A 23,127-nucleotide genomic window follows, 5' to 3' on the forward strand; every position below is an offset into this window, starting at 1 on the left:
GCACATTCTCCCCGTGTTTATGTGGTTTTCTGCCAGGTGATCTGGTTTCCACCCACAGTCCAAAAGATGCAACAAAAACCAAAAGAACTGCGGATGATGTATATCAGGAACAAAAACAAAGTTGATGGAAAAGCTCAGCAGGTCTGGCAGCATCTGTGAAGGGAAAAAAAACAGTCATTGTTTCAGGTCCAATGACCCTTCCTCAGAACTGAAGAAGTTCTCAGGAAGGGTCACCGAACCCAAAACTTTGACTGGTTTTTTCCTTCACAGATGCTGCCAGACCTGCTGAGCTTTTACAGCAACTTTGTTTCTGTTACAAAGACGTGCAGGTTAGGTGGATTGGCCACGCTACATTGCCCCATAGAGTCCAAGGATATGCAGGCTAAGTGGATCAGCCATGCGAAATGCAGGGTCATAGAGATAGGATGGGGTAGGAGAGATGGGTCTGGGTGGAGTATTCTTTAAAGGATTGGTATGGACTCAATGAGCCAAATGGCCTGCTTCCACTCTGTAGGGATCCTGAGATCCTAAGAAACAACACAGAGTATCAACAAATGGAAGGAACAGGGAAGCTCTGAGGAACAAAGGGATTTTGGGGTGCTAGTCCATAGATCCCTGAGGGTAGCAGGACTGCTTAATAAAATAGTTAAGGCTCCATACTGGATGCTGGCAGAGATTAGAAGAACTGGGAAGTCATATTAGAGCCATATTTTGGTTAGGCCACAGCTAGACTAGTGTGCACAATTTTCATCACCACACTATATGAAGGATACAATTAGACTGGAGAGGTTAAAAAGGAGGTTCTGTCTCAATCCCCAGCAGCCACCAAGAAACCGATATCCATTTCAAGCCCACCGACTCCCAGAGCTACCTAGAATACACCACCTCCCAGAAAAAATGCCAACCCATATTCCCAATTCCTTCGCCTCCACTATATCTGTTTCCCAGATGAGGCATTCCACTCCCATACATCTCAGATGTCCTCGTTTCTCAAGGACCACAACATCCCCCCACTCTGTGGTAGAGAACACCCTCAACAGTGTCTCCTGCACTTCCCGCAACTCATCCCTCACAATCCCTCCCTGCAATAAAAACAAAACAGAATCCCCATCGTCCTCACGTACCACCCCACCAACTTCCGGATCCAATGTATTATCCTCCGAAACTTACGCCATCTGCAATCTGACCCCACCACCAAAGACATTTTTCCCTCCCCACCCTTATCTGCCTTCCTGAGGGACCACTCTCTCTGTGATTCCTTTGTCTGCTTCACTCCCCTCCAGCCCCACCACACCTGGCATTTTTCCCTGCAACCGCACGAAGTGCTACACCTGCCCTTACACCTCCCCCCTCACTCCCATCCCAGGCCCCAAAACAACCTTCCACATCAAGCAGATGTTCACCTACACATCTACTAATGTGGTATGCTGTATCTGCTGCACATGTGTGGTCTCCTCTACATCGGGGAAACCAAGCAGAGGCTTGGGCACCACTTTACAGATCACCTATGCTCGGTTCACTCTAAACAACTGAACCTCCCAGTCATGAACCATTTCAAACTCCCCCACCTATTCCGCAGACAACATGTCCATCCTGGGCCTCCTGCAGCGCCACAACGATGCTACCTGAAGGTTGCAGGAACAGCAACTCATATTCTGCTTGGGAACCCTGCAGCCCAATAATATCAATGTGGACTTCACAAGCTTCAAAATCTACACCCCCACCACCACCACATCCCAAAACCAGCCCAAATCGTCCCTGCCTCCTTAACCTGTCCTTCCTCCCATCTATCCCCTCCTCCCACCTCAAGGCCCACACCCATTTCCTTCCTACTAATCTCATCGCACCCCCTTGACTGTCCGTCCTCCCTACCTCCCCATCTACACTCACCTTTACTGGCTCCATCCCTGCCTCTTTGACCTGGCTGTCTCCTCTCCACCTATCTTCTCCTCTATCCATCTTCTATCCACTTCCCCCTCCCTCCTAATTTATTTCAGAACCCTCTTCCCCTCCTCCATTTCTGAAGAAGGGTCTAGGCCCAAAACGTTAGCCTTCCTGCTCCTCTGGATACTGCTTGGCCTGCTGTGTTCATCAAGCTCTACACCTTGTTAGCTCAGGCTCATCAAGGTGTTGTGGCATGGAGCATTGTGACTCTGAAGAGAAGCTAGGTAAGCTCGAGTTGCTTTCTTTACAGCAGAGAAGGTGGAGGGTGGGATCCGATAGAGCTTTGTAAGATTATGAAGGGCTCAGATAGGGTGAATAGAAAGTAACTGTTCTCCTCAGCTGAAGGGTCAATAACAAGGTGGCAAAAGTTTAAAGTGGAAGGCAAGATATTTATAGTCAATTTGAGGAAAAAAAACTTTCACCTAGAGGGTGCTGGAGGTCTGGAATGCATTGTCTGATGGGGAGGTTGAGGCAGGAAACTTCAGAACCTTTAAAAAGTACATGGATGAGCATTTGAAGTAAAAATAAGTTTAAGTTTATGGGCCTAGCATGGAAAAATGGAACTAATGTAGGTAATAGTATATTTTTGGTAGTACAGACCTGATGGGCCAAAGGGCCTCCTCTGAATTGTAAAATTTTATTTTGCCAACATAGATCTGCTGGAGTAACAGTAAGAAGCTATAGTTCATTAAGTATCAAAGGCCACTCTCTCCATTGTTTTTGATTATACATACACCTTGAAGGTAATTGCTCCATAAGTGGAGGCTAAGATGAGGAAGGTTGCATCCAAGACAGTAATATAAAATGGTTTATACCAATGATTTCAAATTTTAACCTCACCAAATTGAGGATGAAAATCAGTAGATGTGGCCAGTTTTCTCATCTCAAGAGTTTGTTAGTCACTTCATTTCAAACTTACCAGGAATATCCTCAATAAGCAAAGCAAAAACTAACATGATGGGCCTTCCTATACTCAAAGCTTAAACGATATGTGCAGTAATTACCATGACAATATTTTGTTAGTCTCCTTTATCATACTAAGAATGACTAACATCAGGAAGTGCATGAGTACTAAACATGCAAAGGCTACCTCCACCATATTTATTTGAGGAAAAAAATTGTTTTGCATTCGTTGAGTGCCTTTCAGGCCAGTTCAGAATGCTTCACAGCCAATTAATTATTTCTGAAGTGTCATTGCTACTGTTTCCAATCAACTAACTGAAAATATGTCTTTTGGTATCCCCACAAAATTAAATTTACACAATTTAACTTTTGTTTTCTTTATAGTTTGAATTCAATGGTCCTACTAGCCACATTATGGTTTACTTTTTTCTAAAGAAGTAAAATTTTGCTTCTTCACTGGATACTTTGGCAAGTAAAGCGCCAGGGAGCCTGCTGGCACTTGTGGCATCATTCCTCAAATCTTCATCTCCAGCAAACAAAATACTTTCGATCTTGCTCACATGTTGTGAATTTTGTCAGCTACATCATAACTTGCCAAATACAAAATGTCACAGACATTTACAGTATCAAAAAAAAGCTGACAATCTGTAAATAAACAGCAGTTTTTTAAAACCATTGGCAAGAAAACAAATCATATGCAATGCGTTGAATTATTGTTGATTCTGTTCTGCCTGTGACCCCCATAATTAATAGTTAGGTGCCGGGGAGTTGTCAAACAGAGACCTAGGGATGTAGGTGCATTGTTCCTTGAAAGTGGTTTCACAGGTAGACACAATGGTGAAGGTAACGTTTGGAATGTTTGCCTTCATCTGTCAGATCAAGAATTGGGGTTCCATGTTATGGCTGTACAAGACATTGATAAGACCACACTTGGAGTGTTGCATCCAATTCTGGTTGCCCTGCTACAGGAAGAATGATATTAAACTGGAAAGGGTGCAAAAAATATTTACAAAGGACATTACCTAGACTGGAAAGTCTGAGTTATAAAGGAGAGGCTGGATAGGCTGGGACTTATCTCCCCTGGAGCTTAAGAGGCTGAGGTTTGACCTTATAGAGGTTTATAAATTCATGAGGGACACAGATAAGGGGAACAACCAAGGCCTTTTCCCCAGGGAATTCAAAAACAAAGGCCATAGGTTTGAAGTGAGAAGGGAAAGATTTAAAAAGGGACGTGAGGGGTAACATTTTCACGCAGAGAACGATGCATATATGGAATGAATTGCCAGAGGAAGTGCTAAAGACAAGTATAACCATACCAATTTAAAAGACATTTGGCCAGGCACATGGATAGGAAAGCTTTGGAGGGATATGGCCTAAACTTAGGCAAATGGGACTAGTTCAGTTTAGGAAACCTGGTCGACATGGACAGGTTAGCCAAAAGGGCCTTTTTCCATGCTGTATGGCTATCAGGAGATACTGCAAAAAGGCAGAAACAACAAAGCAGAAAGAGAGCGTTAAAAATGTTAGCAGATAGCTAGAAGGCGTTTATTACAAAGTAGATTTTATGGTTACATTTTTGTGTTCTTTAATGCTGTGGATACAGACCAGTATGAATCAATTCCCACCTTTTCTTTTTAAAAAAGAGACACTTGGATTACCAATTGTTAAATGGCATGGATAGCTATTTGTGTTGGTGGTGTCAATGGGCCGAAACATTTTTTTAAAAAACAGCCCCTCATTTAGGACAGTAAATGTCAATTTTAAGAATCGGCAAAGCAGAGTAGATGAGCAGTACAAATTCTTTTTGGTTTATACTGGAGTCTGGGGGTCACAGATCAAGCAGTGTTACACGTGACATGCACCTAACCTTTGTAAAAGAGCATAAAATGTCCAAATTCCTTTCTCACACAAAATTTTAACTCTAGTTTCATGCACCCAAGCACATGAAAATTATGCATACATTAAACTTAATGAAACAAAACAAACAAATCTCATGCACATTCTGGGTAGCTCGGGCAGATAGAACAATTGAGGGCTTCAGGAGGGCTGGTTTCTGTCAGAAAATGCTGACACAGATTTCATGACATCAGCTAAGAATGCACCTTTCATTAAAGTGCACTTGTGCACCTACTGCTTGGTAACACATTTGCAGAAATCAAATCATTACTTTGGTTGAGTGCAATGCTTTGTGTGGGAACACCAAGAAAAGTACAAGAAACCCTACTTGTTTGAAATAATTGTTAGCGCAATAATTATGCTTCCCACAATGCAACACAGATTTCAAACCAGAGTACTGCAAGGTCACCAGGAGGAAACAGCATGCTAATTCATTATGGAACACAGGCTCAAACGCGAATGCAGTGTATCACAATTTTGGATAGTGGAGTGTGCGTACATATTCACATTGGCCTGAAAAGTCCAGGCAACGATTGAAAAGGATGCATGCACAAAACAGCATACTGAAACAAGATTACAACAATGACAATCAGAGGCTAATTTGGCCTTGTCTACACGTTGTTTTCATAACCATGAGCAATTGCAAATCACCATTGTTCTGGAAATACATTAAGTTTCTTATCTTGTCTTCCTGAATTATGTAGAAATAATAGATTCATTTCTGATAGTCACATGCACCCTTACAAAATATGATTCAATGCCTTTGGCTTGTACATTGGACCACACACTGCATGCTAAAAGGAAGGTTTTGTTTTAAAATCAACAAACAAAAATGGTCCTCATGCAGAAATAGGTCACTGTCTTTTTATCAGACATGCTCGGTGCCCATTGCCTTACAGCAAATGCATCAAATGACTTCTGACTGAAATATAGCCAGTAGAAATCCATAGAGATTTCATAGTGACTGAATACTGAACCACAAGCTGCTGTTATTCTTGAAATATTTATTCTCATGTACGCAAAGCTAAATGCTGAACCTTGGTAAGGCAATAAGAAAAAAATAACATACGTGCACCACGAAACTCAAACAGGTTGGGAGTGTTTAACTTCAACAGCAATAATTAGTGTTAAATTTATTGTTTGATCAACTGTACTATTAAACATTAGGAATGGATGTGGATTTGAAATCAGGCAGGAATATAAAGTTGAAAATTCGAATTGGTCATCACCTTTTCAAATGGCTTCCACATGCTGTAATTTGTTCAATGATTACTTACAGACAAGGAGATCAAATAAAATTGCCAACCCAGTGACTGATTAAGTTTATCCAGCAGGTATTGACAGAAAAAGTCCATGATGAGCGAATGGATAATTATGTGACAGTTCCCATTGTAAAAAAGGCCCAAAAGCAATAGCTGCCCAGTTCATGTATGAATGATGGCCACTGAATACTGAAAATTATTAAAGAAACCAGGGAAGCTGAAAAACACGAGAACAAACAACTATAATTAATTTCAGTAAGGATCTCCAAATACAGCAAAGTCATCTTGAAAATACCTGGAATTGGCAATTGGATTCTGCATCATCAGTGGAACCAGTACTAGGGGAAGCCAAAGTGAGAAAGCATCCTGTACCAGGAATGGAGTGAGGGAACATGGACACATCACACGCATACACTCGAAATTGCTTCATTGAACAGGTCACAAATTCAAACAGTTTCTCCAAGGCTGGTTTGATGCACGTCACACACAGGTCCAATGAAAACTGCGGCCTTATTTCCATTCTTGTGTCTTATGGTCTTATCACATGTTTTCAACATGCTTTGCTGCACTCTGGCAGTGAAGTCATAGGACATACCAATATATAAAATGGGAGCAGATGTAGGCCATTTGGCTCTGAGCCTGCTCTGTTAAAGATCATAGCTGATCTGATTGTCCTTTAACCTTATTTTCCAACCTATCTCTACAACTGTCAATTCTCTTGTAGCTCAAATTTAGTCTTATATTGTCTTGAGTGTAGCAGGTGTCCACTTCTATATGGGTGGAGAATTTGAAAGTTCAGTCTCAAGGAAGAAAATCCTCTTCATCTCCATCTTTCAAGGAAGATACCTCATTTAGAAACTGTGCCCTCGGTTCTCCCCACAAGTAGATAACATCCTCAGTATCAATCCTGTCAAGTCCCCTCCAAATCTTACATTTCAAAGTCACCTCTCATTCCTCTAAACTCCAAAAATTGTAGGCCTGTTTAACTTTGCCTCATAAAAAAGTACATTCATTTCAGGAGTCAACCTAATGAACATTCTGAGCTACTTATAATAGAATTACTTTCCTCCCAGAGACAATATTGTGGCTGTGGTCTCACAAATACACTGAATTAGTTTTAGTAAGGCTTCCCTACTACCATATACCATCACTCATGTCAGAAAGACTCACATTCCATTCCATATCTTTCTAATTTGCTGTACCTGCATGCTACATTTTTGAGATTCACAAATATTCAGACTAGTTAGTATACCAGCATCCTGCAGCCTCTCCCTATTTAAATAATATTATTACTTTTCTGTTCTTTCCAAAGTGGAAAATCTCACATTAATTATACACCAAATTTTTGCTCATCCAATTAAAGTGAATATGATCCCCTTTGCAGGCTTTGTGTCCTCCTCAAAACTTGATGTCACAGAATCTCTACAGTGTGGGAGCAGGCCTTTCAGCTCACCGAGTTCCACACAAACTTTCCAAAGAGCGCACCACCCAAACCCAGCCCCCTATGTTATCCCCATAACTTAACATTTACCATGGTCAAACTACCTAGTCTACTTTGGGCTGTGGGAGGAAACCAGATCACCTGACAGAAACCCACACAGATGCGGGGAGAACATACAAACTCCATATCAACAGTTGCCTGAAGGTGGAATCAAACTCAGCTCACTGATACCGCTGAGCCACCATGTGCCCATATGTCTAATCTATTTTTGCACTGTCAGTAAATTTGGTTACAGTACATTTGCTCCTTTCATCCAACTTATATAAAAGTAGATTATAAACAGGTAAGACCCCCACACAAATATATGAATTAGGAGCAGAAGAAAGTCTTTGCAGAGGTGACCACCTAGTGGTATTATCACTGGCCTTTTAATCCAGCGACTCACTTTCAAATCCTACTATGGCAGATAGTGGAGTTTGGACATAATATTTGAATGTAATGAAAATCTGGAAGTAAGGATTCATGATCATCATTAGATTCACTGTCGGTTGTCAGAAAAAAAACCCATCTGGTTCACTAATGCCCTTCATGGAAGGAAACTGCCATCCTTACCTAGTCTGGCGCACGTGCTTCCAGACCCACAGCAACGTGGCTGACTCTGAACTGTCCTCTTGGGCAGTTAACACTGGCCTAGCCAGCGATGTCCTCATCCCATGAATGAACAATAATAAAAAATTTGGTACCTGAAGCCTGCTCTGTCATTCAATAAGTTCGTGGCAGATCTGCTTGTGCTTTAAATTTCACATTCTCATCTGTCCACAATATTCTTAGATTCTTGTTAGACAAGGAAATCAATATTACTCAGCCTTAAAAAATATTCAAATGAAACCTTGCCTCCTCTGACATCCACCATCCTACCTTCTAAGGCAGAGTTCTAAAGTCACACAACCTTCCAAGAGACTAAAAATCTCCTACTTCTTTACCCCCCCCACCTAAAAGGGCCATTCCTAAGTTTTAAACAGTGTCCCCCAACTCTGAATATGCCAAGAAGGAACAAACTTTTGGTGTTTTACTTTATTAAAACCATTTAGGATCTTGTATACTTAAATCAAATTACCCCTCATTTTTCTGAACTCCAGTGAAAACAAGCCCAGTCTCTCAAGCGTTTCTCATCAGAAAATCCAACCACTTCAGCACTAGACTCTCTGGCACCCCACTAGTTACATGACTCAATTATCCCATGCACAAAAAGACTGCAGCAGGTATGGAAGCTGTAGTTGCAGTGCCTTGAGGTTTGTAACACCACAGACAATTGAAGCAGATGCTTCAAAAGAAGTGGAGCCATCTGCAGAGACTAGAAAAGGTCTTCTCTACTCTGGGCCTATTATGGCAAGTCTAACCTCCCAGTTACCAACCATTTCAACTCCCCCAGACCCCCACCCCACCCCCAGTGTTGCAGCGATTCAGGATGCAAATACGAAGAACAACGCTTAATCTTCTGCCTGGGCATCCTACAGCCCAGAGGGCTCAACATTAATTTCTCTCGTTTCAAATAACCTTCCTATCCATCTCTCAGCTCCCTTTCCAGCTCTACCTGCTCCCTTTCCTTCCATTCCACCTTCTGACCCTCCCTTCCAGCTACCAAAAAGATCCATCGAGTATGTAGATCATACCTACTACAGGTATCCACCTATCACTATCATTTCACTTAGCCCCCTCCTCCCCTCTAAGTGCAACTCCCCCTAGCCCCACATCCAGTCCTGAAGAAGGGTAATACCCGAAATAATGATGGCTCCTTTCCATCAGATGCTGCCCGGCTGTGTTCTTCTAGCCTCCTGTTTGTTTACCTTGGATCCAACATTTGCAAATTGTTTGTCTGTATCCTCAGAAAGGCCCACCTTACCAAGAATCTTTAGGGAGCCTTTCCACTTCAGTGAGGATTACTGCCTGAAGTGTCTGCAATTAGTCAAGGTCATAGCATTGAATACATCTTTCAACAAAACCTGCAGGCTCACACCAGGATAAGAACTGTGCTGCATGTGGCCAAAGTGACTTTTATTCCAAGTTTCAGCACAACTGGATATTTGCAAGCAGAAGCAGATAACACTATGAACATATCTCCGTATGAGGTGACAGAGGCCCCAAATATCAGAAAAGCCAAGTTCATTGCTTTCTCAAGGTAAGACAACAATCATTTAGGATGAAGATGGAGAAAAATTTCTTCTTTCTTAAGGGTTGAGAATCTTTAAAATTCTCCACCTCAAAGGGTTGCAAATACTTCACTACCAAACATATTTGTGGTTGTGACAGATAGAACTTTGGTCTCTCGAGTAATCAAGGAAGATGTGGAATTGCCAAGAAAATGGTTTTAATCCTAAATCAATCATGACTATAATGAATGGTACAGCAGCCTCAAAAGGCCAAATGGTCTACTTACATTTCTGTGTCCTAAATTGAGTAAAGAAGGAGAAGCAGCCGCATGATTTGTCTGGGGCACTGAGATTCTCAATGATTTAGGGAGACATCATCTACACAAGGCCCTACACAACTCTTCCACAAAGCATGCCACATCATTAATGTGAAATTGTCGTGAAAATACTTCATAGTTAATTGTTTTTGGAAGACTTAAGTTTTGAAAGATTGTGGAAAAATTTATTTATTTCAAGTTTTGTGGAAATAGCTGGAGTGATTCCTTCAAAAGTGGTTGTTAAAAAAGATCAACATGGACACGGTTTATTTTAAAAAGCAAGACTTTGTCGAATCACACGATTGATGATAACTGTTTTCTTTGTTGTGGATCAATGCTAGGCCTGTTTGAAAATAAAGGCTGGATGGAGAAAGCTTTAGTATCTGGTCTTCAGATGAAGATAATAAGCCTGTGGGGAGGAGCTGCCCAAATATTCACTTCCTTTTCTAAAAATAAAGCCTTCTTTCCAAAATCATGATGAAACCTATTTATGCTTCTGAGAGATGAATTGCAGCTACACGTCAATATTACATTTTTCAAGCTGTGGCTGAAAAATTCAAGGCAGCAGTATGTGATTAGTGACTCAGTCACATGTGCCATAGCATCAGGGTGAGAGACTTTGGATAATACTACACTTTTCCCATTGGCCTTCAAAGTAATCTGCTGGCTGCAGTTTTCTTTCTTCAGAAAGCCAATCACAGAGAGAAAGAAAGTGATGTGTGTCTGTGTGTGTGTCGGTGCATTTTCACTAATTAATTTGTTTTGATAATAAAAGAATAAGTGGTTTCATTAAGAAACTTGGTCGATAATTTTTTTTGTTTGAAACTTAATATAGATAAGATTGTTAATTAGTCATTTCGGTAACTAGGAGAAGTATTTGTTACTTTATGCTGTGACCTGTAGAGTAATGGGAAGAGTGTAACAGTATACTCCTCAATCCTTGGTCATTACACTAAACACGGAACTATGTCAGTGAATCCCCATTATATTGGCCACAACCTACATTCTAAAGCAATATGCTATTCCCATTATCTTCAGGACACCAAGAATGACAGGCTGGTCACTTGGAAACAAGAGAATATCCTCTGAATATGTAGCTGACAGCAACCATTCTCACTCACTCACAGACAGACACAAGATGCTGAGATTGCAATAAGAGCTGTGCCAGGTACATCATGAGGTACACTGTTCGCATGCAGATTCACTGCCTGCATCATTCAGCAGGTAACCCACACGATACTGAGTGACTATTACTCTTATCTTCTGCAACCTCCACAACCTAGTTATCATGAGAGTTCAGCTATTGCCACCTGATAGAGAAGGCACCTTTCAGGGAGGAGAGGATGAATGCAAGGATGAAACATCTGGCACAACCTTGCAGAGGTTCTTAGCTGAAGCAGCTATTTGGCCCATGTCCATGCCAATCAATGATTTGACTCCACTTATGCCATTTTCCAGTGCTTGGCCCCGAGACCTGGAAGCTACAGCAACGGAAATGGATGTCGAAATACTACCTAACATTAGTAGAGTTAAGTCAACCATATTTTCAGTCAGAGTTGCATATCCATCACCTCACTGAAAACAAATTCTAAACTCTCCTCCTTGCCTCCTAGATTGCCTTTAATTTATGCTTCCTAAATACTGGCCCTCTCAATTTATGGAAAAATTGCTTTCCTATCTACTCTATGCGGTCAATCTTAGACCTCTAAGAAATACAACACCAGGCTATCTAATTATTCCTCATGCTTCAGACTCTCCAGCCCAAGCAGCATTCTGGTAAATCTTTTCTATACCCTTTCCAGTGCAATCACATATATTGTGGAATAACCAACCCTTTATACTGTTCTGACATAGCCTCTGCTTCCTGGCTCTCAGCCAATTTTGGATCCAACATGTCACTTTGCCTTTGCTTCAGACCATATGGCTATAGGTGCCTCTCAGACTCCTTGCTTGCTGTGCACTAACACTGCACCTCTGTTGCCCAGCCACCTGTGGCCACTCATTGTAGCACTGTTGGCTAGAATCTTACCACTAACAAATGCCTTGCTGAAACATCTTCCAAGAACTTCTCTCTCTTCCTTATTTTAAAGTACTTTGTTTTGATCTTCTTTTTCCAAAGTTCCAAAACAATACAACAACTTATAAAATAATAATTACTGCTCCAAAGAAATTGAAATTTTTTGAAGTAACAAAGATGATTGTTGAGGGCAGAGCGGTGGGCATGATCTATATTTAGATAATATGGAATACAGGGAGAATTAGCCATTTGGATTCAAAATTGGCTAGAGGGTAGGAGACACAGCGTGGTGGTGGAGGGCTGTTTTCAGACTGGAAGCCTGTGACCAGCAGTGTGCCACAAGGATCAGTGCCAGGTCCACTGCTTTTTGTCATTTACATAAATGATTTGGATGTGAATATAGGAGGTATGGCTAGTAAATTTGCAGGTGACACTACAACTGGTGATGTAGTGGACAGTTAAGGTTACCTCAAAGTACAATGGGATTGTGATCAGATGGGCTGATGGGCTGAGAATTGGCAGATGAAGTTTAATCTAGATAAATGTGAGGTGCTATATTTTGGTAGGGCAAAAACAGAGCAGGACTTACACACCAAGTTGTAAGGCCCTGAAGAGTTGTTGCTGAACTGGGAGACCTAGAGGTGCCGGTTCATAGTTCCTTGAAAGTGGAGTCACAGATAGACAGGATAATGAAGATGACGTTTGCTACACTTGCCTTTATTGGTCACTGTATTGAGGATAGGAGTTGGCAGGTCATGTTGCAGCTGCACTGGGCATTGCTTGGGCCATATTTGGAATACTGTGTTCAATTCTGGTCTCCATAATACCATAAGACATAGGAGTGGAAGTAAGGCCATTCGGCCCATCAAGTCCACTCCGCCATTTAAATCATGGCTGATGGGCATTTCAACTCCACTTCCCTGCACTTTCCCCGTAGCACTTGATTCCTTGTGAGATCAAGAATTTAGCGATCTCTGCCTTGAAGGCATCCAACGTCCCAACCTCCACTGCACTCCGTGGCAATGAATTCCACAAGCCCACCACTCTCTGGCTGAAGAAATGTCTCCTCATTTCCGTTTTAAATTTACCCCCTCTAATTCTAAGGCCGTGCCCACGGGTCCTAGTCTCCCCGCCTAACGGAAACAACTCCCTAGTGTCCGCCCCTTCTAAACCATACATTATCTTGTAAGTTTCTATTAGATCTCCCCTCAACCTTCTAAACTCTAATGAGTACAATCCCAGGATCCTTAGCCATTCATCATACGCTAAACCTACCATTCCAGGGATCATCCGTGAGAATCTCTGCTGGACACGCTCCAGGGCTAGCATGTCCTTCCTGAGGTGTGAGGAAAAATTGGACACAGTATTCTAAATGAGGCCTAACTAGAGCTTTATAAAGCCTCAGAAGCATATCGCTGCTTTTATATTCCAACCCCCGAGATAAACGACAATATTACATTTGCTTTCTTAATCACGGACTCTACCTGCAAGTTAACCTTCAGAGAATCCTGGACCAACACTCCCAGATCCCTTTGTACTTCTGCTTTACGAATTTTTTCCCTGCTATAGGAAAGATGTTGTGAAACCTGAAAGGGTTCCAAAAAAAGATTTACAAGGATATTGCCAGGATTGGAGGGTTTGAGCTATTGGGAGAAGCTGAATAGGCTGCAGCTACTTTCTCTGGAGCATCAAAGGCTAAGGGCTGATCTTATACAGGTTTATAAAATCATGAGAGACATGGATAGGTTAAATAGTCAAGGGCTCTTTCCCAGGCTAGACTACAGGGCATAGGTTTACAGTGAGAGGGGAAAGATTTAAAAGGGACCTAAGAGGCAACTTTTTCCACACAATGAGTGATACATGTATGATATGAATTTCAAGGTTTTAGCAAAGATTTGTAGCTTGGGTTGTGGGTGAGGTTGTCAACTTGCTCGCCGGATTGTTTTCATTCAGGCGTTTTGTCACCATGCTAGGTGACAGCATCAATAAGGCTTCTGATGGAGAGATTTGTTCTACTCTGCTTCGAATTATACTGTCAAGTAGTGTCATTTCCAATTTTGTTCTATTTCGGTTTGTATATGGCGTCCAATTCTATATGTTTTTGATTGCATTATGGGTTGAGAACCACGTCCCTGGGAATTCTCGTGTGTGTTTGGCTTGGGCTACTATGGTTATGTTGTCCCAGTTAAACTGATGGCCTTCATTGTCTTAGTGGGCTAATATTAAGAAAAATTTGACACGTCGTTTGCTGCTAGTTGATGTTAGTATTTCCTTCCTGTCTGTCCAACATAACGCTTGTGGCAGTCATTGCATGGTATTTCGTAGATTACATTGGTTCTGCATGTTGTGGGAATGGGGTCTTTAATTCTTGTGAGTGGCATCAACAACATATTTGCTGGGATTAAATTCACGACAGAAGAAAACAACAGTTTCCATTTCTGGATGTCAGAGTTGAGCGTATGACCAACAGAGTGTTCCAAACCACAGTGTACAGGAAAGCAACCCACACTAACCAAATCCTCAACTTCCACAGTGACCACCCCAACACCCACAAACAGAGCTGTGTTAGGACACTATCTAAAACGAGTCACCACACAGTACAACATGCCACAACTACTCAGGAAAGAGGAACAGCGTCTATACAAAAATCTTCGCTATGAACGGATATCCCTGCAACTTCATCCACAGATGCATACTAAATAGACGACAACAACAACAAGAGGACACCGTACACCCTAGCACACTAACTACATTGCCCTACTTCAAGAATGTATCAGAACTGACGAGATTCCAAAGACAACTAGGAATCGCAGTAGCACAGAAACCCACAGCCACTCTACAACACATACTCAAGGATTTAAGACCCCGTTCCCACAACACGCAGAACCACCGTAGTCTACAAAACACCATGCAATGACTGCCATAAACAGTACATTGGACAGCCAGGAAGGAAACAGGAATAGTACATTTCGGAATATGGGGGAGGTGAAAGACTCAATGGTTGGCCAGTTTAAAAAGATAATTAAACTTGCGAGTATGCATAGTACAGAAATGAATTAGACAAGTAGAAATATATCTGGAAGGGCATATAATTATACAGAAGGCTTGGAGCTTGATGCAGGAATGACACTTTACAGAGTCATTTTAAGTATTAAAATAAAGCACACAATGTAAGCTTTAAATGGACTTCTCAGACCTAGAGAAAACAAGAGCAATTTGACCTCAAAGAGATATAACCAGGGAAATATAACCAAGACAGAATGCCATTTAACGTTTATGAAAAATATAAATAACTGTTGCATATGGAAATCTGTTTGAATTTTCAAGGTAAAAGGTGACTGGATGTGGTACAGCAGAAACTCAATCAGCCTTAGAATGGAAAGTGTCTATTCCAACCAGGGAATGATCTATCAGTAGTTAGCATAGATGCCTAACAGCTCCAGGGACCTGGGTTTGATTCCAGCCTCAGGCGACTGTCGTGTGGAGTTTGCACATTCTCCGTGTGTCTATGTGGGATTCCACCAGGTGCTCCAGTTTCCTCCCATAGTCCAAAGTTGTGCATGTAAGGTGGAGTGGCCATGCTAAATTACCCATATGGTGTTCGGAGATGTGTAGCTTAGGTGTGTTAGTCATGGAAAATGCAAGCTTACAGGAATAGTGTAAGGGGAACGGGGTCTGGGTGGGATACTCAGAGGGTCAGTGTGGACTCACTGGGCCAAATGGCCCGTTTCCACACTATAGGGGCTCTATGGATTCCGATGAGACAGATATCGACAATGTAATTGTCTCATACTGTTCATGATCATGAAACATATTGTATACCTGAATTATAAGTGTAACTGTAACAGAAAAGTACTGTGCATGCTGAAAATCTGGAAAAGTAGTAGAAAGTGCTGGAGAAAAATCAGGTCTGGCAACATCTGTGGAAAGAGAAACAGAATTAATATTGAGCCCAAAATGATGCATCTTTGGAAAGGAAGCACAATACAAGCATAACCACAAAATGTATTAGCATATAAAAGATATCTTAACAGAAGTTCTCTTGAGCTGTATGTGTATGAAAACCTTTCCGTTTAACTCCTCCCTCCCTACTATCAAAGGCCACAAGTACAATTCCCACATGAATTAGTGACTTGCCTGCACTTCATTCAATCTAGCCTATTGAATTGGTTAGTCACAAATGTGGTGTCTTCCACACTGGGGAGAGAAAACACAGACTGGGTGGCCGCTTTGCAGAACACCTTGGCTCCATCCACAAAAATAACCTCAAGCTTACTTGCCATTTCAACAAATTGTCACATTCCCATGCCAAAATGTACATCTCAGGCCTGTTGCACTGCTCCAGCAAAGCCCAACACAATATAAAGGAACAACACCTCATCTTCCACCTCTGTATCTTACAGTTCTCAGAACTCAACATTGACAATTTCAGAGCATTAATAACTTTCTCCAGGTTCACTACTCAGGTCATGTTCTGTATTATTCCAGGTTATTTCTAGCACAGCCAATCCAGCTTCAATGAGCACTCATTCAGCATTTCTCTCCCAGCTTATCAGCATTCCTTTGCTTCTGTGTGTCTCTCTCTGGTCACCATTTCCATTTATTCAAATCTTTCCTTTCTCCATTCCCCATTATTATCATAAATACCACTATTTCCCAGGTAATTTCAGTTCTGATGAAGAGTCACTGGACTTGAAACACACTCCGATTCTCTCTCCACAGATGATGCCAGACCTGCTGAGTTTCTCCAACACTTTGTTCTTATTTTAGATGTCCAGTATCCATCGTTCTTTATTTTATTTTATGCAGTTACTGGTGTTGGATGAGGTACCACTCAAGTAATTTGTTCTCAAATCGCCCAAACAATGTGAACACTTATTACAAATACATTTTGAGAAATCTGTTCAATGTCTGTAGCCTGAATGAAAGAAACTGCTAAGCAGCATTAAATGTACATGTGCATATGGGCCAGTTACAAAGCTAAACTGTGTTCTCAGAGTCACCAATTCAATTGCAACATTTAATTTAGATTGCTACAATAATAGTGTAGAGCCAGTGTGTAGTTATTATTGAATTACAGTTGTTAGATTATTAGAGGTTGCTGACTTCTAAATTACATTGAGCACAACAATATTCATTTTAAGTCCGGTCTCAGTTTAAACCACTGAGATAGCAAAATAGTAAGAATACAAGAATCAGGTAGATAGTAATTGATCAAAATACTTTCCCATATTCAAATTCTTGATTCAGAGGGATCCGCTCCTCATGGGATCTTGCTCCTAGAGACCAGAGAATGCTTGTCCACCCATTCCCACAGGATCGAGAGCCACATACAATTTTAGAATCACCCTAAGCTGCACTCTTGAAAATCCTAGTATCCACCACAAACCAACACGGATAGTACACAGTGACACACAGACAAGCGTCAATACCAGTTCAGTAATATTCAGTGGCTAGTGAGCTACTCAAGTTTCTGTTTCAACCCCTGGGGCCCAAAGACAGATCAGACATTTGGTGATAATTAGCATCCAGCCTCCACATATGGACATGGTGAATATAAATCAATCATCTAACAGAGGACTTGCTGAGATTCCTGCTTCCTGAGGGGAAGCAAATCTCAAAACTTCCAAAATGTCTACTGATAAAGAAGAAAGAAGCTTGGACAGGAATGAAGCAGTATTATCAAACACAACAGCTAATCAAATAAGTGGGAGAGGATGTGTAAGGTGATCTGGAAGACATACAGGGGAAGCAGATGGCTTGAGACTGGGGTTTTACTGTGGAAATCCATGCTTTGATTAGAATTATTTCTCATGTATTTGTGGTGGTGCAGCTTGCAAGCCAAGTTGCACTCATTAATGAACATGCAGTTTGCTGCTGGCATAGACACCTATAAGAACGAATAGAACATAATCTAAAAGGGTTACATCCAGACAGGCAGGGGTTTCCAGGGAGGAATAATGTATAGCTGTACAGGCTAATTGGAACTCAAAACCTAACCTACCAACTGGCTACTGCAATTGGGCTACCAATGATTGTGTGTCTTCTTTTGACATGGTCAAGGGCTAAAAGGGGAGACTGTCAGTGCACATAGGTACAGAAATGAAATACATACTAGACAGATATATAGAAGGACATACATATATACAGCAAGCTTGGAGGTTGGTGTAGGCTGACACTCGGTTGAGATATTTTAAGGATTAAAACAAAACATTCTGAATGTAAACTTGGGTCAGGACATGCCAGACTTAGAAAAGACATGAGCCATCTAGCTACATGAACAGACATAATTACATCGTCGCATAAAGTAGAAACTTGTTTAACATTACGGAGGGATAATTTCTGTAAATGGCAACCTGTGTTTTCTTAAAGGAGGGGGTCACTGGACAGGGGAATAGCAGGAGCTTGATTAGCCTTAAAACAGAAAGTGTTTAGCACGAATAGGGCCTGGGTTTGGTCTTCTAATGGCATCAGTAATTGTCTCTCATTGCTTATGGTCATGTGATAAATTGTATGTCTAAGTATTTAACATGACTAAACACAATACCAAGTACATGGATAATCCTTTGTTCGTGGAACAGTTTCTCTTGAGCAGCATTTACAAAATAAAGCCTTACCATTTACTTGATGTATATTACTTTAAAACACAACAAAAGTAAACTCTGGAATAAACACTGAGCTATATTTCAGCAGCTTCTTTTTGAGCAGCAGAAAACAGACAAGCAGATATGCACTTGAAAGCAAGAAGTAGAAGACTCTCTATCTTTCCATCAGCAGCTAAAAAAACCAACCATTCCCATCTTGGATGAAGAAATTGCAAATCGGTCCCATTAAGGCAGGCAGCATGCAGATTTTGTGCTGCCTCCGCATTTCCATTATTTTAGCATGCAGTGAAAAGTTGAGAAATTTGTTTTATTTCCAGAGCAAATATTTTCTGAAGTCTGACAGAATCCAAGCCAAAAATTCAAATTACATTTCTTCAAGAAAAAAGTCTTAGTAAACTCAAGTTTATAATTGAGTTTTGATATCTACTAAAATTTGGGAAGATTTTCCTCGCCATCATCCAACTGCTAGTTGTCTTTAAAGAGCATCAATTGTTCATAAACAAAATTGTCAGATGTTTATTTCTTTCCTACACTCTGTTTGAATACAACAGCAAAATTATTCTAGTATTAAATGAGTTAATGCCAGAATAAATACACAATTATTCTGCATATTCATATGTTTCCACTGATGTACGTCTGTCAAAAGAAGAACAAAAGGTGTCCTTGAACCTTTATAGTGCTTGTCCCAACCGCTGAACCCCTCAAAGTTGTTCTGCAGCTAAAATTCTGAAGTGTTCAACTGTTGTTATTAGTTATATGATTTTGGAACTTTGTCTTAGAAGGCAGTGACAGCGGATCATTGAATACTTTTAAAAGATCGAGGCATATAAGATTCTCGTCAAAGGAATCAAAGGTTTTCAAGCATATGCGGGAATGAGTAATTCAAAACATGGCAGAATGAATGATGGGACAGTAGTTAATGGGTAAAATGAACTACTTCCACTTCCACTCCATATGTGCATGTTTAACTAGGTAGCCAAATACTTTTAAATGGGATTCATTTCTTAGAAGCATCAAAAATGCAGTCTGATGCAAATATGAAAGTGTTGACAAACTTACTCGGAAATAATCGCTGCAAGCTGCCAGCACTGCTTTGTGGGCATGGAATTTTTGTTCCTCAGCAACCAGAATGACATCGCATAGTATCCCATCATTCCTTTGCTGGTTCAGAGCTGCTAGAACGGCATCCTTATGAGACTTCGATTGGCAGAGCCTGTGACCTGTCAGCATCTCTTGAATGCTGAAAATTAAACAAAAGTAGGTTGTCAAGAAAAATAAGGCTCTCCCCCTCAAACAGTACACTGCACTAGAAATGCATTACATGGAGTGAAACATATCCCCTGCACTAAACTGTTCACAATAAATGATTAAGTAACAAACCTTTGGAAATAAATGAAAGCCTTCTTTCTAATCAATCATTACAAAAAATGATGAAACCACCATCCAACCAAAACGAGCCACATGCTGGATTAGAAACAAAGGCTCGAAAATCTCACGACTGTTCGCCACCACAACTAAATCCCACAACCAAACCTGAAGCAATGTGCTCCTGAGATGCTGCTTGGCCTGCTGTGTTCATCCAGCCTCACATTTTATTATCTCAGAATAATAGGTGGCTGTTTTGTACACAGTGTGCATTAAAACTATTTTTAAGAGTTCAGCATAAACCACAGTTGAGTAAATTAGAAATAAAACTGGAAAAAAAGTTCTAAATCTTACTAGCTGTGGAACACAAGTCACTGACAATATTTCACTGATGCAGACTTGCAGTCTGAATAAAAGCATTAAATGCCTCAACCGAACAGAATTAAATACCAGCTAGATAAAGGTGACATCACACACACTCATGGGTCAGATACACAGTACCTGAGGCACATTTCAGATGGCATATTCCAATCCAGACCCAGCAGGTATCAGTACAAAAGGCGGTGAAGGTGTAACAGCCCAGCTGAAAGTGCAACAATGGAATAGCAATGTGTGAGCATGAATAGGTTTGGCTCCAGTTGACTATACAAGCATGGATTCCAAAGGCTCATCTGACATTCAGTTAGGTTTATCACAAACAGCAAATGAAACGATGATTTAGATTAATGATTATGCAGCTTTGGCCTTGGGGGCTTTTCATTTCTCAATTTTTTTAAACAGGATTTTAAATTAAGAAAATATTTTGTTTATAATGCTGTTGTATCCAGTATCACACAAGATAATTTTACAAAATGAACAAATCAGCTACCTGACAAAGAATTGCTAGAACGTTTTCAAACTATCATATCCTTTATCAGCAATAAACTAGCAAACAAACAGTCTTCTACACACCCATATCTAATACAAAGAAACAAAGAAACCTACAGCACAGGAACAGGCCCTTCGGCCCTCCAAGCCTACGCCGATCAAGATCCTCTGTCATCTATTTTCTAACGGTGTGTCCATTTGCTCCCTGCCCATCTATGTACCTGTCCAAATATTTCTTAAGAGATGCTAACGTGTCTACGTCTACCACCTCTGCTGGCAACACGTTCCAGGCGCCCACCACCCTCTGTGTAAAGAACTTTCCACGCATATCTCCCTTAAACTTTCCTCCTCTCACTTTGAACTCATGACCCCTAATAATTGAGTCCCCCACTCTGGGAAAAAGCTTCTTGCTATCCACCCTGTCTATACCCCTCATGATTCTGTCGACCTCAATCAGGTACCCCTCAATCTCCGTCTTTCCAATATGAAAATAATCCTAATCTATTCAACCTCTCTTCATAGCTAGCACCCTCCATACCAGGCAACATCTGGTGAACCTCCTCTGCACCCTCTCCAAAGCGTACACATCCTTTTGGTAATGTGGCGACCAGAACCGTACACAGTACTCCAAATGTGGCCGAACCAAAGTCCTATACAACTGCAACATGACCTGCCAACTCTTGTACTCATACCCTGCCCAATGAAGGAAAGCATGCCGTATGCCTTCTTGACCACCCTATTGACTTGCGTCGCCACCTTCAGGGAACAATGGAACTGAACACCCAGATCTCTCTGTTCATCCATTTTCCCTAGGATTTTTCCATTTACTGTATGGTTCGCCCTTGAATTTGATCTTCCAAAATGCATCACCTCGCATTTGCCCGGATTGAACTCCATCTGCCATTTATTTGCCCAACTCTCCAGTCTATCTATATTCTGCTGTAATTTCTGACAGTCCCCTTCTATCAGCTACTCCACCAATCTTAGTGTCATCAGCAAACTTGCTAATCAGACCACCTACACCTTCCTCCGGATCATTTACATATATCACAAACAGCAGTGGTCCCAGCACAGATCCCTGTGGAACACCACTGGTTACAGGTCTCCAATTTGAGAAACTCCTTTCTACTACTACCCTCTGTCTCCTGTTGCCCAGCCTGTTTTTTATCCATCTAGCTAGCACACCCTGGACCCCATGTGACTTCACTTTCTCCATCAGCCTGCCATGGGGAACCTTATCAAACGCCTTACTGAATTCCACGTATATGACATCTACATGTCATCAACTTTGTCACGTCCTCAAAGAATTCTATTAAGTTGGTAAGACATGACCTTCCCTGTACAAAACCTTGTTGCCTATCACTGATAAGCCCATTTTCTTCCAAATGGGAATAGATCCCATCCCTCAGTATCTTCTCCCGTAGCTTCCCCACCACTGATGTCAGGCTCACGGGTCGATAATTACCTGGATTATCCTTGCTGCCCTTTTTAAACAAGGGGATAACATTAGCAAGTCTCCAGTCCTCTGGGACCTCACCCGTGTCTAAGGACACTGCAAAGATATCTGTTAGGGCCACGGCTATTTCCTCTCTTGCTTCCCTCAGTAACCTGGGATAGATCCCATCCGGACCTGGGGACTTGTCCACCTTAATGTCTTTTAGGATACCTAACGCTTCCTCCTTCCTTATGTCAACTTGACCTAGACTAAGCAAACATCTATCCCTGAACTCAACATCCGTCATGTCCCTCTCCTTGGTGAATACCGATGCAGAGTACTCGTCAAGAATGTCACCCACTTTCTCTGACTCAGCGCATAAAACTTTCCTTCTTTGTCCTTAAGTGGGACAATCCTTTCTCTAGTTACCCTCTTGCTCTTTATATATGAATAAAAGGCTTTGGGATTTTCCTTAACCATGTTTCCCAGCAATATCTCATGTCCTCTCTTAGCTCTCTTCAGCCCTTTTTTCAGATTCGGTCTACATTCCAGATATTCTTGCAAAGCTTTGTCTGTCTTCAGTCGCCTAGACCTCACGTATGCTTCCTTTTCTCTCTTGGCTAGTCTCACAATTTCACCTGTCATCCATGGCTCCCTACTCTTGCCTTCTCACAGGAACATGTCTCTCCTGCACGCTAATCAACCTCTCCTTAAAAGCCTCCCACATACCAAATGTGGATTTACCTTCAAACAGTAATGTTAGAAGATCTTCCATGGCAGGGTTAAACTGGAGGGTATTGTTTTAGAAATAAAGGAGCGTTATACAATGTATTACACAGTGAACTTCTAATCAATCGATAAGGTACATCTATGTGCCAGTGTTAAAACCAATAGGCTTATGGCTGTAATTAGGTCAATGAGAGCA

The 23,127-nt window shown here is 41.3% G+C and overlaps 1 protein-coding gene across 3 annotated transcripts in view; it reads right to left on the minus strand.

Annotated features, from left to right (window-relative positions):
- Window positions 1–23,127, minus strand: part of klhl32 (kelch-like family member 32) — a 276,189-nt gene that overhangs the window by 216,478 nt on the left and 36,584 nt on the right. For 2 of the 3 annotated variants that reach the window (XM_048532017.2, XM_048532018.1), the window contains one exon: window positions 19,595–19,775. In XM_048532017.2, coding sequence (XP_048387974.1) covers window positions 19,595–19,765 — 171 coding nt within the window. In that variant the 5' untranslated portion in view covers window positions 19,766–19,775. Of the gene's footprint in view, window positions 1–19,594; window positions 19,776–20,401; window positions 20,484–23,127 lie in introns of all 3 variants that reach the window. The other variant, XM_048532016.2, reaches the window with a different exon arrangement.

This window comes from Stegostoma tigrinum, chromosome 4 (genome assembly GCF_030684315.1).
Source record: "Stegostoma tigrinum isolate sSteTig4 chromosome 4, sSteTig4.hap1, whole genome shotgun sequence".
Classification (NCBI taxonomy): Eukaryota; Metazoa; Chordata; class Chondrichthyes; order Orectolobiformes; family Stegostomatidae; genus Stegostoma; species Stegostoma tigrinum.